This window comes from Mandrillus leucophaeus, unplaced genomic scaffold, assembly GCF_000951045.1.
Source record: "Mandrillus leucophaeus isolate KB7577 unplaced genomic scaffold, Mleu.le_1.0 Scaffold10, whole genome shotgun sequence".
In the NCBI taxonomy this organism is placed as follows: domain Eukaryota; kingdom Metazoa; phylum Chordata; class Mammalia; order Primates; family Cercopithecidae; genus Mandrillus; species Mandrillus leucophaeus.
The window spans coordinates 6,650,765-6,662,247 of record NW_012098098.1 but is presented as its reverse complement, the minus strand read 5'-3'; the positions used below and the strand labels follow the sequence as shown (position 1 = coordinate 6,662,247).

Genomic DNA, 11,483 nt, shown 5'->3' with positions numbered 1-11,483 from the left:
GGCCTCTCAGCTGCAGCAGCAGCAGAGGGGAGGTGGGCGGGGCCTCTCAGCTGCAGCGGAAGCAGCAGAGGGGAGGTGGGCGGGGCCTCTCAGCTGCAGCAGAAGCAGCAGAGGGGAGGTGGGCGGGTCCTCTCAGCTGCAGCAGAAGCGCAGAAGGGAGGTGGGCGGGGCCTCTCAGCTGCAGCGGAAGCAGCAGAGGGGAGGTGGGCGGGGCCTCTCAGCTGCAGCGGAAGCAGAAGCGAGGTGGGCGGGGCCGACCGCTCACAGGGCCCCCTTCCTGGAGAAATTCACACCGGACTAAGGTTTGAGTCCTGAGCTCCGGGTCAGAGGCCTCAGAGTTCCACACAGCCTTCAAGGGGGCCGGAAAGACTTCAGACAGGAAGAGTCCTGGCAAGAGCAGTGAGTGTGGGACCAGCCACTAGTGGCTGCTGTGCTCTGGGCTTTAGGACTGTGCCTCTGCTGGCCGGGACGTCTGCCCTGCAGGACAGCCCTGCACAGACCAGGAGCCCAACCCCAGGCATCTGGCCTCAGAGATGGGCTCTTCTGTGCTGAGAACGATCATGATACGACCCAAATCCTAAGGGCTTTTCCCTACATTCACTTTTTAAACTTTTCCTGTGAATAAAAGGCGTATTCATTATATGGGCAGAGGTTGGAAAACATCCGTGGCCTCACCGGAGGGCTCCGCTTCACTACACCTGTGACATACGCACACCTTGTCCTTCCTGTGGGCTCAAGGCCTGCCCCTCATGCCCTCTGCAGCCTGGTGAGTGGCTCTCGCCTGCAGTCAGCTGGAATGCACACAGGGCCACAGCAACTCCTAAAAGCCACCACCATCCCCAACTGACAGGCGAGGCCCGATGCTGCACACAGGGTCCCACCTCGAGCCCAGGTCCTTTCCCTCTAAAGCAGCATCCTCATCTGCCCTGGAGACAGCTCTGCACAGGCAAGGCTGCGTGTGGCAGCTCGGCGACGACTGCTTCCACCCCAGGGCTGTGTGTGGCCAGTGCCACGTCCTCCCCTCCCTGCCTGCTCCAAGGGAGACACTACAGAGGAAGCGACGCAGAGGGGGGAAACAGAGACTCTGCAGCAGCCCTCCAGCTGGGCCAATACTCCAAAGTAACCCTCCCAGCCAGCAGCTCTCCAGCCGGGCCAGTACTCTGGAGTAACCAAGAGCTGCCACAGTGGCCACATCGTAGCTCAAGGGGCCACGCCCTGCACCCTGCACCCCGAATGTGTCACCTCACGCAGTGGTGGGAACTGCAGGTGGGTGAAGCGAAGGACCTCAGGATGGGAGATTATCTTGGAATATCCACATAGGCTGTACAAAGAGAAGCCGAAGGAGCCCTGACTACGGAGAGAAGGCGGCCATGTGCCTACAGAAGCAGAGCCGGACGTGAAGCAGCTGGAGCCAAGGGCACAGGCGGCCTCTAGAAGCTGGAAGACGCAGGAACGGACTTTGTCCTGGAGCCTCCTGTCGGAGCAGCCCCACCATACCCAGCGTCAGCTCCGCAAGACTCGTCTCAGAATCCTGGCCTCCAAGCATGTCAGAACAAACTCGCAGTATTTTAAACCAAGTGTGTGAGCGTCCGCTGCAGCCCCAGGAGCCCATCCACAGTCTCGCTATTCACGGTTTCAGTGGCGTGCGGCCCACTGCGGTCTCGCAACAGACGAGCACGGTACCGGAAGGTATTTTGCAGAGAGGAGAGCACTTTCCCATAACTTTATCACAGTACGTGGTTATAACTGTTCTGTTACTGTTAATCTCTTACTGTGCCTGACTTACCGATTCAGCATTATCATAGGTACGTATGTATAGCAAAAAGCACTATAAGTACAGGGTGCCATGCTACCCAGGGTCTCGGCATTGGCGTGTCCCCTGTGGATGGGGCGACTGCACACCAGGGAAAGGCAGCTGGTCTGAGGGTGTGGCCAGAAGCCCTGACCCTGACCAGGGAAAGGCAGCTGGTCTGAGGGTGCGGCCAGGAGCCCTGACCCTGACTCACCTGCTGGGCGCTGAATTCAGGCATCATCACACAGGTGGCTCCCACCCAGAGAGGACAGAGCAGCGCATTGACCACACCGTGGACGTGGTGCAGTGGAAGCACGTGGAGGATCACGTCGTCTTTGGTCCATGCCCACTTGCGGACCAGCCCGGTCACCTGCAGGGGACAAGAGCGCAGCTGAGAGCAGGAGCGAGACTGTGGTCCGCAGCAGCATACACAGACCTGGCGCTCAGGGACAGGAGCTCTGGGCCTCTCAGCTGAGGCAGGGGAAGAAGGCTGGCTCTTTGTTGCTCCCCTCTAGCAGCTTCTCAAGATGATGACGAAACCACAGCAGATCTGCTGGGTCACTCACTTACCCTGGGGACAGAGGACAGCACCACACACAGCCAGGGGCTTTAGGGAATTTAGACAGTGGGGGAGTGGCTCTGCAGACACCAGGCAGACAGAGCTGTGACTCAGCATCGCCATCCCCAGCTCCACCCCTGCCCAAGCCTGGACTCAGGGATCCAGCGCCATTCAGGCTGGAATCGACTCCTAGCCCAACCACTGGCTCAGCTGACAGCACTGCCCTTGCAGAGCTCTGCCGATTTGTGAATTATTGTTACCTGCTCAGCCAGGACAGAACCCAGGGCCAGGCTCCTGAGCGCATCCTCAGCTCTTACTGAGAAGCAGCGTGAGGCACGGCCCACTGAATCCACCGTCCAGTCTCACGGAGGACACTGCCTGCTGCCTGCACAGGCTCCAGGGACAAGCACATGTGAGTGCCACTCCCCTCAGCAAGGACAGAGGAGCCCGTCCCTCCCGATAGGCGCGCTGCTTCCAGAAGTGACGGCGCAGGCCACGCAGGGCCTAGCCTGCAGCGTGTCCATGGTGCCTCCATCAACCCACGACTCCGTGGGGTCCACTTCCTGCCTTCCCCTTCGTGGCTTTCGGCTTTCATTTTTACTTTATTGCTTCAACCGCATAGGAGACTTTATGACACTACACAAATGACAAGTAAGTGGAGAGTTCTGTGAAGATGTGACTGAGGTCACAGGATACAAAAATAACGAGTAAGATGCAGGTGTACGTAGGGTCCCGACCAGGAATCCTAACATGTGGCTGGCCTTGCAAAAGCCCCTCAGCATCACAGGCAGTGAGTGGCCCCTTCTGACCTCACGCCACGTGGTCCTGGTGGGGTCACTTGGCGGCCCCTCAATCCCTCTACACCTGAAGGCTTCGCCCCTGCCTGAGCCATCCTGCGTGGCCAGTGGCCACACCCTGCGGGCCTGCGTCCGTGTATCTCACACCGGTTTGCAGGACGGTGACAACCGTGAACGACTCCACAGGGAAGCAAATGAACAGATGTGCTTCTGGCCCAGAGCCCACCCAGAGTGCTGCGCCGTGACCGGTGCCATCGCCGCGAGGGGCCCAGAGCCCACCCGGAGTGCCGCGCCGTGACCGGTGCCATCGCGGCGAGGGGCCCGGAGCCCACCCGGAGTGCCGCGCCGTGACCGGTGCCATCGCGGCGAGGGGCCCGGAGCCCACCCGGAGTGCCGCGCCGTGACCGGTGCCATCGCCGCGAGGGGCCCAGAGCCCACCCGGAGTGCCGCGCCGTGACCGGTGCCATCGCGGCGAGGGGCCCGGAGCCCACCCGGAGTGCTGCGCCGTGACCGGTGCCATCGCGGCAAGGGGCGGCACTCACCACAGCCCTGATGTTTCGGTGCGTGCTCAGCACGCCCTTGGGCCTCCCTGTGGTCCCACTGGTGTAGATGATCATGGCGCCCTGGTCCCTCCACCCCTGCTCTGGGACGGGGACCTCTGCTGGTTCCTCTACTGCTCCAGTGTAGACGGCTGGCGTGAGCGGCAGCAGCGGGACCCCCAGCTTCCTGACCACCGGGCTCAGGAGCTCCAGGTACTCCTGGCCGGCAAGGACCACAGAGCTCTGGGAGTCGCAGATGACATACTCCAGCTGGGCGGCGGGGTGCTTCCTGTAGAGGGGGACTGCCACACCGCCGCTCATCCACGAGGCCCACTGGGCCACCACGTAGGAGGCGTCGTTAGCGCACAGGAAGGAGACCCTCTCCCCACGGAGGTCCCCGCCGACACACCCGCGGAGTCTGCAGATCTCCTGGGACAGGCGAAGGCTGCGGGAATAAAGCTCCCTGTACGTGTGGTGGCCATGCTGGTCAACCAGGGCGGTTCTGTCCCCAAAGGCCAGGGCGCGGGTGAACACGGGGGCGCTCCTGTCCGAGCGGGCCACTGGGGCTGTGTGCAGAAGGCCACTTCCTCTGTGTCTCACAGGAGCCAGCCGGCAGGAGGCCGAGGCACAGCCCAGGCGCCGTAAGGTGAGCATCACATGGGGCAGCATCGCACGGACAGGCGTTCCCGGGAGCCTCCTGGGGCCAACCTGGAGAAAGGCAAGGCACAGCACGTGAGTGCCCAACCGTCCCATCCGAACGTAGCCACGACAGGATCTAAAACACCTTCCAGTACCCAGCCAGGTACGCCTGCTGCACCTTCAGTCAGGAGGCAGCACATCAGACAGGCCGCGTCCAGCCTTCCTCGCCCACGCCACTGGAACATTCCGTACGCGCCCAGCATCTCAGCTTTCTATTTCACTTCACTAGTTTAAGGATTCCCAAATCACACAAGATTCTGAACAATGAAATAAACTAGGTAAGTTTATTTCAAGGAGAAGCATATAAAATTCAATACACTTAAGGTACATCTGAATAATGGGTTTTAGAATCTTGAGCCTGGAAAACCACCCATGAGAGGAGGAAGTGTGGAGAAGAGCTCAGTACGGCCCCTGCTCACAACAGGCATGGCCTGGAGACCTCGCCCCCGGGGCAGACACTGTCCCTGCTCACAACAGGCATGGCCTGGAGACCCCACCCCTGGGGCAGACACGGCCCGCTCACAACAGGCATGGCCTGGAGACCTCGCCCCTGGGCCAGACATGGCCTCTGCTCACAACAGGCATGGCCTGGAGACCCCGCCCCTGGGGCAGACACGGCTCCCCGCTCACAACAGGCATGGCCTGGAGACCTCACCCCTGGGGCCGACACGGTCTCTGCTCACAACAGGCATGGCCTGGAGACCTCGCCCCCAGGGCAGACACTGTTCCCGCTCACAACAGGCATGGCCTGGAGACCTCGCCCCTGGGGCAGACAGTGTTCCCGCTCACAACAGGCATGGCCTGGAGACCCCGCCCCCAGGGCAGACACGGTGCTGCCTCTCTCAGACCCTTCCCACACAAGTGCACAGTGGAAATGTGGTGAGGTGCCAAGGTTTTCTTTTGAGACAGGGTCTTGCTGTGTTGCCCAGGCTGGTGTAGTGATGCAATCATGGCTCACTGTAGTCTCCACTTCCTGGGCTCAAGCCATCCTCCACCCTCAGTCTCCCGAGTAGCTGGGCCCACAGGCATGTGATACCACACCCAGCTTTTTTTTTGGTAGAGACAAGGTCTCACTGTGTTGCCCAGTCTGGTCCAAAGTCCTGGGGTTATGGTAGGTGTAAACCATGCTTTTTTCCTTCTTTTCTTTTCTTTCTCTCTCTCACCATTTTTTCTTCCTCTCTTTCCTATCTATCTGAGATGGAGTCTCACTCTATCTATCTATCTATCTACCTACCTACCTACCTACCTACCTACCTACCTACCTACCTACCTATGATGCAGTCTTGGTCTGTCACCCAGGCTGGAGTGCAATGGCATGATCTGGGCTCACCTACCTACCTACCTACCTATCTATCTATGATGCAGTCTTGGTCTGTCACCCAGGCTGGAGTGCAATGGCATGATCTGGGCTCACTGCAACCTCTGTCTCCTGGGTTCAAGTGATTCTCCTGCCTCAGCTTCCTGAATAGCTGGGATTATAGGTGCGTGCCACCATGCCTGGTTAATTTTTGTATTGTTAGTAGAAATGAGGGGTTCACCGTGTTGACCAGACTGGTCTCCAACTCCCAACCTCCGGTGATCCACTCACCTCGGCCTCCCAAAGTGTTGAAATTACAGGCGTGAGCCACTGCGCCCAGCCAAGCCAAGCTTTAAACCAGGCAATTCACAGGGCTAGAGAATGTGTTTTAGGTTGAACTATAATTCTCCCCTTTCCCCCAAAAAACTTTACTAAATGACTAATAAATCAGCAGGAAGCGAGGGCTCGCTGGGAGGAGCTGTGCGGGCCCGCTGTCCGCTGGAATTCTTCATTCAGAGAAAGGAGACCGAGAACAAGCCAGGGCACAATGCTCCTGACGCGTGAGGGCTGGTCCAACTCTGCAATATGCATTGTGCAGCCAGAGGACACTGCCCACGGGACACCGCCCCAGGACGCGGACACAGGCCAGGGCAGAGCCCCCGCATTCCAGAGCGAGGAGAAGGGGTGGCACTTTCCACGAGGCTCCTGCATCCCTGGCCTTTTATAAACGAAGCTTCGCTCGACTCACGAGGGCACGGGACAATCTGCTTTCTCAGGCTCTTTATGACCAGCAGAACTGACCATGTTTCCTTCCCAGCGCTGATGCGGCCTGCTGGGGTGAACAACAGTAACTCGCTCTGGTTTCAAGCCCCCAGCTTCATAGCTCCTTCAGGTACTGCGCTGTCCCTACCTCAGCCTCTGAAGTAAGAATAGGCTGGTCTGCCTCCCTTCCTGGGGGAAGCACCCACTGGGCACTCAGGGGCCTCTGACAGCGTCCCAGGCCTGTGGCCCACGCGTAGTCAAGTTGTCCATGTGGTTCTCAGGGACTCTGAACGAGTATTATTTTGACAATGATGCTACCATCTAACACACACATATTAGATTAGGTTTCATCTCAGCATTTTGCCTCAACCACACTCTGTTCAGTAAACAAACAAGGCAACCACTTGTTCACACACAGAAAAGCAAAGGAGGCCAAGTTCAAAGTCACCCAGCTCCCGAGCCAGAGAGAGAGGTAAGGGGAAGCTGGCAGTTCACAGGAGCAGCAGGCACAGCTGCTTCAGCAGGTGGAGGGGCACGACGAGGCGAAGGCCTGCACATGCTCATCCTCCTGGGGCGGGCACCAGGACTGGCGCTGTAACCCGGAAGGCCGGCGAGGACACCTGCCAACGGGCATCTGTGCTGAGGACCCAGGCTGTGTGTCTAACGCTTCTCACAGGCACAACACTCAACACTCAATGGGGGAAGGGAAGCATGTTCATTTCCAAGCGAAAGACAACATTATAAAATAAAACCAAGGGGCAGCAGTGACCCCACGACCCTGTCGCGTCTCCTCCCGCACACCACGTCCCCTCTGCGGGATCTGCGCCCACGTTCGGCAGGCTCGCTCTCTCCAGCACAGCTCTTTCGTTAACTAGCGAGGGGAAAGCTACCGTGTCACTGCCTGCGGTTTGTACTAAACAGTTTTATTCTCTGCTCTTAGTCTGAAACCGTATACAACACTTCATCGTCACCTAACAAAACAAATCTCATGACAGTGAAAATTGTCAGAACCAAAGTATGTTTTGTGCTTGAGACCCTCAACTACTGCCCTTGGTTTCTGCTTGTTTGATTTGGGTGTCTGCCTCCTCTGCTAGCCTGGGGCTCTTAATGAAGCCCCTGTCCCAGCCAGCAGAGGGATCTCCTGCCTCTGGCCCAGGCCAGAGGAAAACGAGCCATGCAGGGCAGCACAGCTCCGTGGGCTGCCTGGACGTCCTGTGTGAGTCTTCTCTGAATTCTACCAAACGGTCAGCCCTGTAGGCCACATCATCTCCTGACGTGAGGCACCCATGTTCTGCCCTCCACATCTGTTCAGAGGCAGGGCCATGGCTGGTCCGCCCACACACCCGCACTCTGCTACCATAGAGAAACCCAGAGAATGTCAAGGAAACAACTGGGCTTGACCAGACACAAGACACAAGATCAGCACGTGGGCTGTGCCAGCTTCAGAAAGCAGCAAACCAGGGCGGCCCCACCACGCTTCCTTCCTCACTTCCAACCAATCCTGCACTGCTTTACAGGTGTGAGGGCACGGAAACAAGGAGAATCCACACACAGAAAACCGACCAGGCACTGGGTGTTCTGGGTCACAGCCCCGAGGCCAGACTTCCGCTGCTGAGAGCCACAGGGAGTGTCTGGGGTGCGTGGTGCGGGGGACGGTGCTTTCTGGGGTGCCAAGAAGTGGAGCACTAGGGCGGCCGGCGATCCTCACGAGTGGATGTAGAAGGTGCCTGTCATTGTCTGTAGCTGTTTCTCAATATGACAGAAGCACATGAAAGGGGGATGACAGCTTTCCTCTGACTAAAGCTGCTGCTCAGAAAAGGTTTCTGCAGACCACAAAGAACCGAGTTCCGACAAAGCGAGTTCATGCTTGTGCTGTGCACACGCTAACCACACGCTGAGCACACACAGCACACACTACCAGAGCACAGCCCCCACTTCGGCATTTTTACAAATTCCTGGGTCACCCTGCAGCGTGAAGCCATGCAAGAGTAAGAGTGGATTCCCCACAAAACCCAGAGGTCAGCAGAGCTGGCGATGCAGATGTGCACAGCTGGGCTGGGCAAACTCAAAGTGCTGGCTGAGAAGAAACTGCTGTTCTCCTGGGCGGAATCCAGAGCCCTGCCTGTGGCTGGACACTCCTGCCACCAACCCCTGGGAGGTGACAGATGTGACTGGCCCCATGTGAGACGGTCCCAGCTCCCACAGAGCCCATGTGCTATGAGGAGAGGCCACGGGCAGGAGGGACAGAGGGGGCCTGGTGGGGAAGCTTCCTACGGAGGCTGAGAAGGGCCCGGCCCAGCCAGCGTCTGCCGGGGGAAGGGGAGAGTCCTGGCACCTACGGCCGCGTTCACTCGGGGTGTCTAGGGCACAGATGCCGGGAAGTGACATTGCTGGGTCATTTTTAATTTTGAGAAATACTGACAAAGTCCCCTCCAACGAGGTGCTGATTTATTCTCCCACCAAGCACGTGGAAAACGGAACCAGCCCCATCAAACCAGCGTTTAAGTCCCTCAGGCTTGAGACCAACAAGCACCCAATCATCAATTCTTTTCACACAGAGGTCGAATCCTCACGGTCATCGGATCAGAGCCCTGCCTTGAACAAGCAGACAGAGTCTACTCAGGGCAGATGGCCATGAGCGGTGTTCCTGCACACCTCCCGGTCCAGAGGCACCCCAGCTCCCTCAGAGAGAACCCCACCTTTCAACCACCGGGACCCCTTCTACCGTGGGGCTCCCCATCAACACCAGGAGCGCAGTGTTGGAGGGACACTGCCCACCAAACGAACGGAGCTCAGCCGGGGGTCTCCACCCTCATCAGCCAGCTTCACACCCCTGCTACGCGGCACCCTGATAACCCGAGGTCAGCGGCGTCACCACATGGCTGGGAAAGGACTCTAGTCAGAAGCTGAGAAAGGTGCATGAGCCAGGACAGCCTCCTTGGTGAAGGCGTGCTGGAACCACTGAGCCACTGAACACAGCTGCTCTCCAGCCCTCGCGGAGGGAGGCAGGCCCTCTCGGTGTTCTAGCCATCAGGTTCTGAGATCAGACCACTCAGGCACTGGGGCTTTTCGGGAACACACACGCAGCGCCAGCGGGAGGCATCGTTTCCATCTTCACCAGAGTGCTGGTTAACAGCAGAGTTTAGAGTTGCCACACGCTTCGACTTGAATGGCCGTTCTCTTTGTCCTCATTTCCTCACTGGCCTAGCCCTTCACTTCCCACCACTAAGATGGGACCGTAACAAGATCTGCCTCACAGGCTCCACGTGAGAATGTACGAATGGTCCGGCACAGGCCAGGCAGAAGACAAATGGCAGCGCCATGCTCAGCAGGGTGCTCCCCATGGAGCCTCACAACAAAAATTACTAGATCAGAACGACACTGGCATTCAAATGAAGGGGCTGGTTTCAACATGAATAAAGTGGCACCTGACCTGTTCACCACCACACCTGGCTCCCCACCCCAGACCTTGTGTTTGAAGTGGATGCCAGCACTTCCTCCTGTGGCTGTCCCGATGACGGTGTGGGGCAGGGGAGGGTGTGGGGCAGGGGAGGGCTGTGCTTGGCCTGCAGGGCAGGATGCGTTTCAGCATCACACCTGTGGTTTGGGGGGTTGTTTTCAAAATTACATTTTTAAGTAGCAGACATTCACATTGCATTCATGAATAGGACATTCAAATCAAAAAAACCAAAAGGGAAAAATACACTTGAAACTCATATTGATTTTAGGAAGAAAAATATTATTTTAAAAATGCCATCTGGAAAGGTGACACAACAATCCCAAGCCCACAGTTTAATCCACCATTTGTGTCTGCCTTGAGAGGACGGTTCAGAGCCAAAGGAGCGAGAGCGAGGGAAGCCTCATCTTATGTCCCCAAACACCTGCGGAAAGAACAGTGGCCCGAGCCAGGCTTCACGCCACGAAGCTCCCAGGGTCCAGCGGTAGTAACACCTGAACACCTGTGCTCCTGGGCCCACCATGTGAACCCCCTCCTCAACAAGGTCTCAGCCCTGGGCCCTATCACAAATGTCTGTCCTCGCAGGCTGGGAAAGCAACAACAATTTGTGTTCCCATCTCTAAACGCGTTCCCTTTCTGGCAAATTCCTAATCATTCTTCCAAGCCCAGTTCAAATATCACCTCTTCTTTTTTAGTTTTATTATTTATTGAGACAGTGTCTTGCTCTGCTGCCCACGCTGGAGTGCAATGGTACTGTCGTGGGTCACTGCTACCTCCGATTCCTGGGCTCGAGCGATCCTCCTGCCTCAGCCTCCCGAGTAGCTGGAACTGCGGGTGTACCCCACCACACCCGGCTAATTTTTACATTTTTTGTAGAGACAGGGTTCTCACCATGTTGCCCAGGCTGGTCTTGAACTTCTGGCCAGAAGTGATCCTCCTGACTTTGCTGCCCAGAGGGCTGGGATTACAGCCAGAAGCCACTGCACCTGGCCTGCCTGCTGGAATTTAGACTTAGGACGGCAACATTAACTCCTGACCGCACCGGCCTCAGCCCTGTAAACCTTCCCTCTCTCCAGGGAATGGGCTGCCTGCAGGGCCTTCCAAAGACTTCACGGCCGCACGTCGCCATCGTTTGCTCACGGATCTACCTGCCCTCAGGAGCCAGGCCGGGTATGAAGCTGTGCCCCACGCGCCCAGCAAGGTGCACGCAGCAAACAACTCAAACGGGGAGTACTTGAAGGGTGACTTCTGAGGCCCAACGAGAAATGGAAGTGAATGTATTCCAGACACAACCGAACACGGTACTCTGAGGATGCCTGAACACGGACCCCGCCGGCTCGACCGTCTCACTGGGCCCGGCGTCAGCACGCCTTCTCTCCCCCGTCCCCGCGCGGGGGGCCCCGCTCCCCACCGGACACGAGAGGCTCGAGAGTAAGAGTGGATTCCCCACAAAACCCAGAGGTCAGCAGAGCTGGCGATGCAGATGTGCACAGCTGGGCTGGGCAAACTCAAAGTGCTGGCTGAGAAGAAACTGCTGTTCTCCTGGGCGGAATCCAGAGCCCTGCCTGTGGCTGGGCACTC

The 11,483-nt window shown here is 57.9% G+C and overlaps 1 protein-coding gene across 1 annotated transcript in view; it reads right to left on the bottom strand.

Annotated features, from left to right (window-relative positions):
• ACSF3 (acyl-CoA synthetase family member 3) overlaps positions 1–10,326 on the bottom strand; it is a 59,358-nt gene extending 49,032 nt beyond the window's left edge. Inside the window, exons 1-4 of the mRNA XM_011971926.1 lie at positions 10,218–10,326; positions 6,894–7,065; positions 3,691–4,395; positions 2,007–2,162 (exon numbers count right to left, since the gene is read on the bottom strand). Coding sequence (XP_011827316.1) covers positions 2,007–2,162; positions 3,691–4,356 — 822 coding nt within the window. The 5' untranslated portion in view covers positions 4,357–4,395; positions 6,894–7,065; positions 10,218–10,326. The remainder of the gene's footprint in view (positions 1–2,006; positions 2,163–3,690; positions 4,396–6,893; positions 7,066–10,217) is intronic.
• Positions 10,327–11,483: the final 1,157 nt, after the last annotated feature.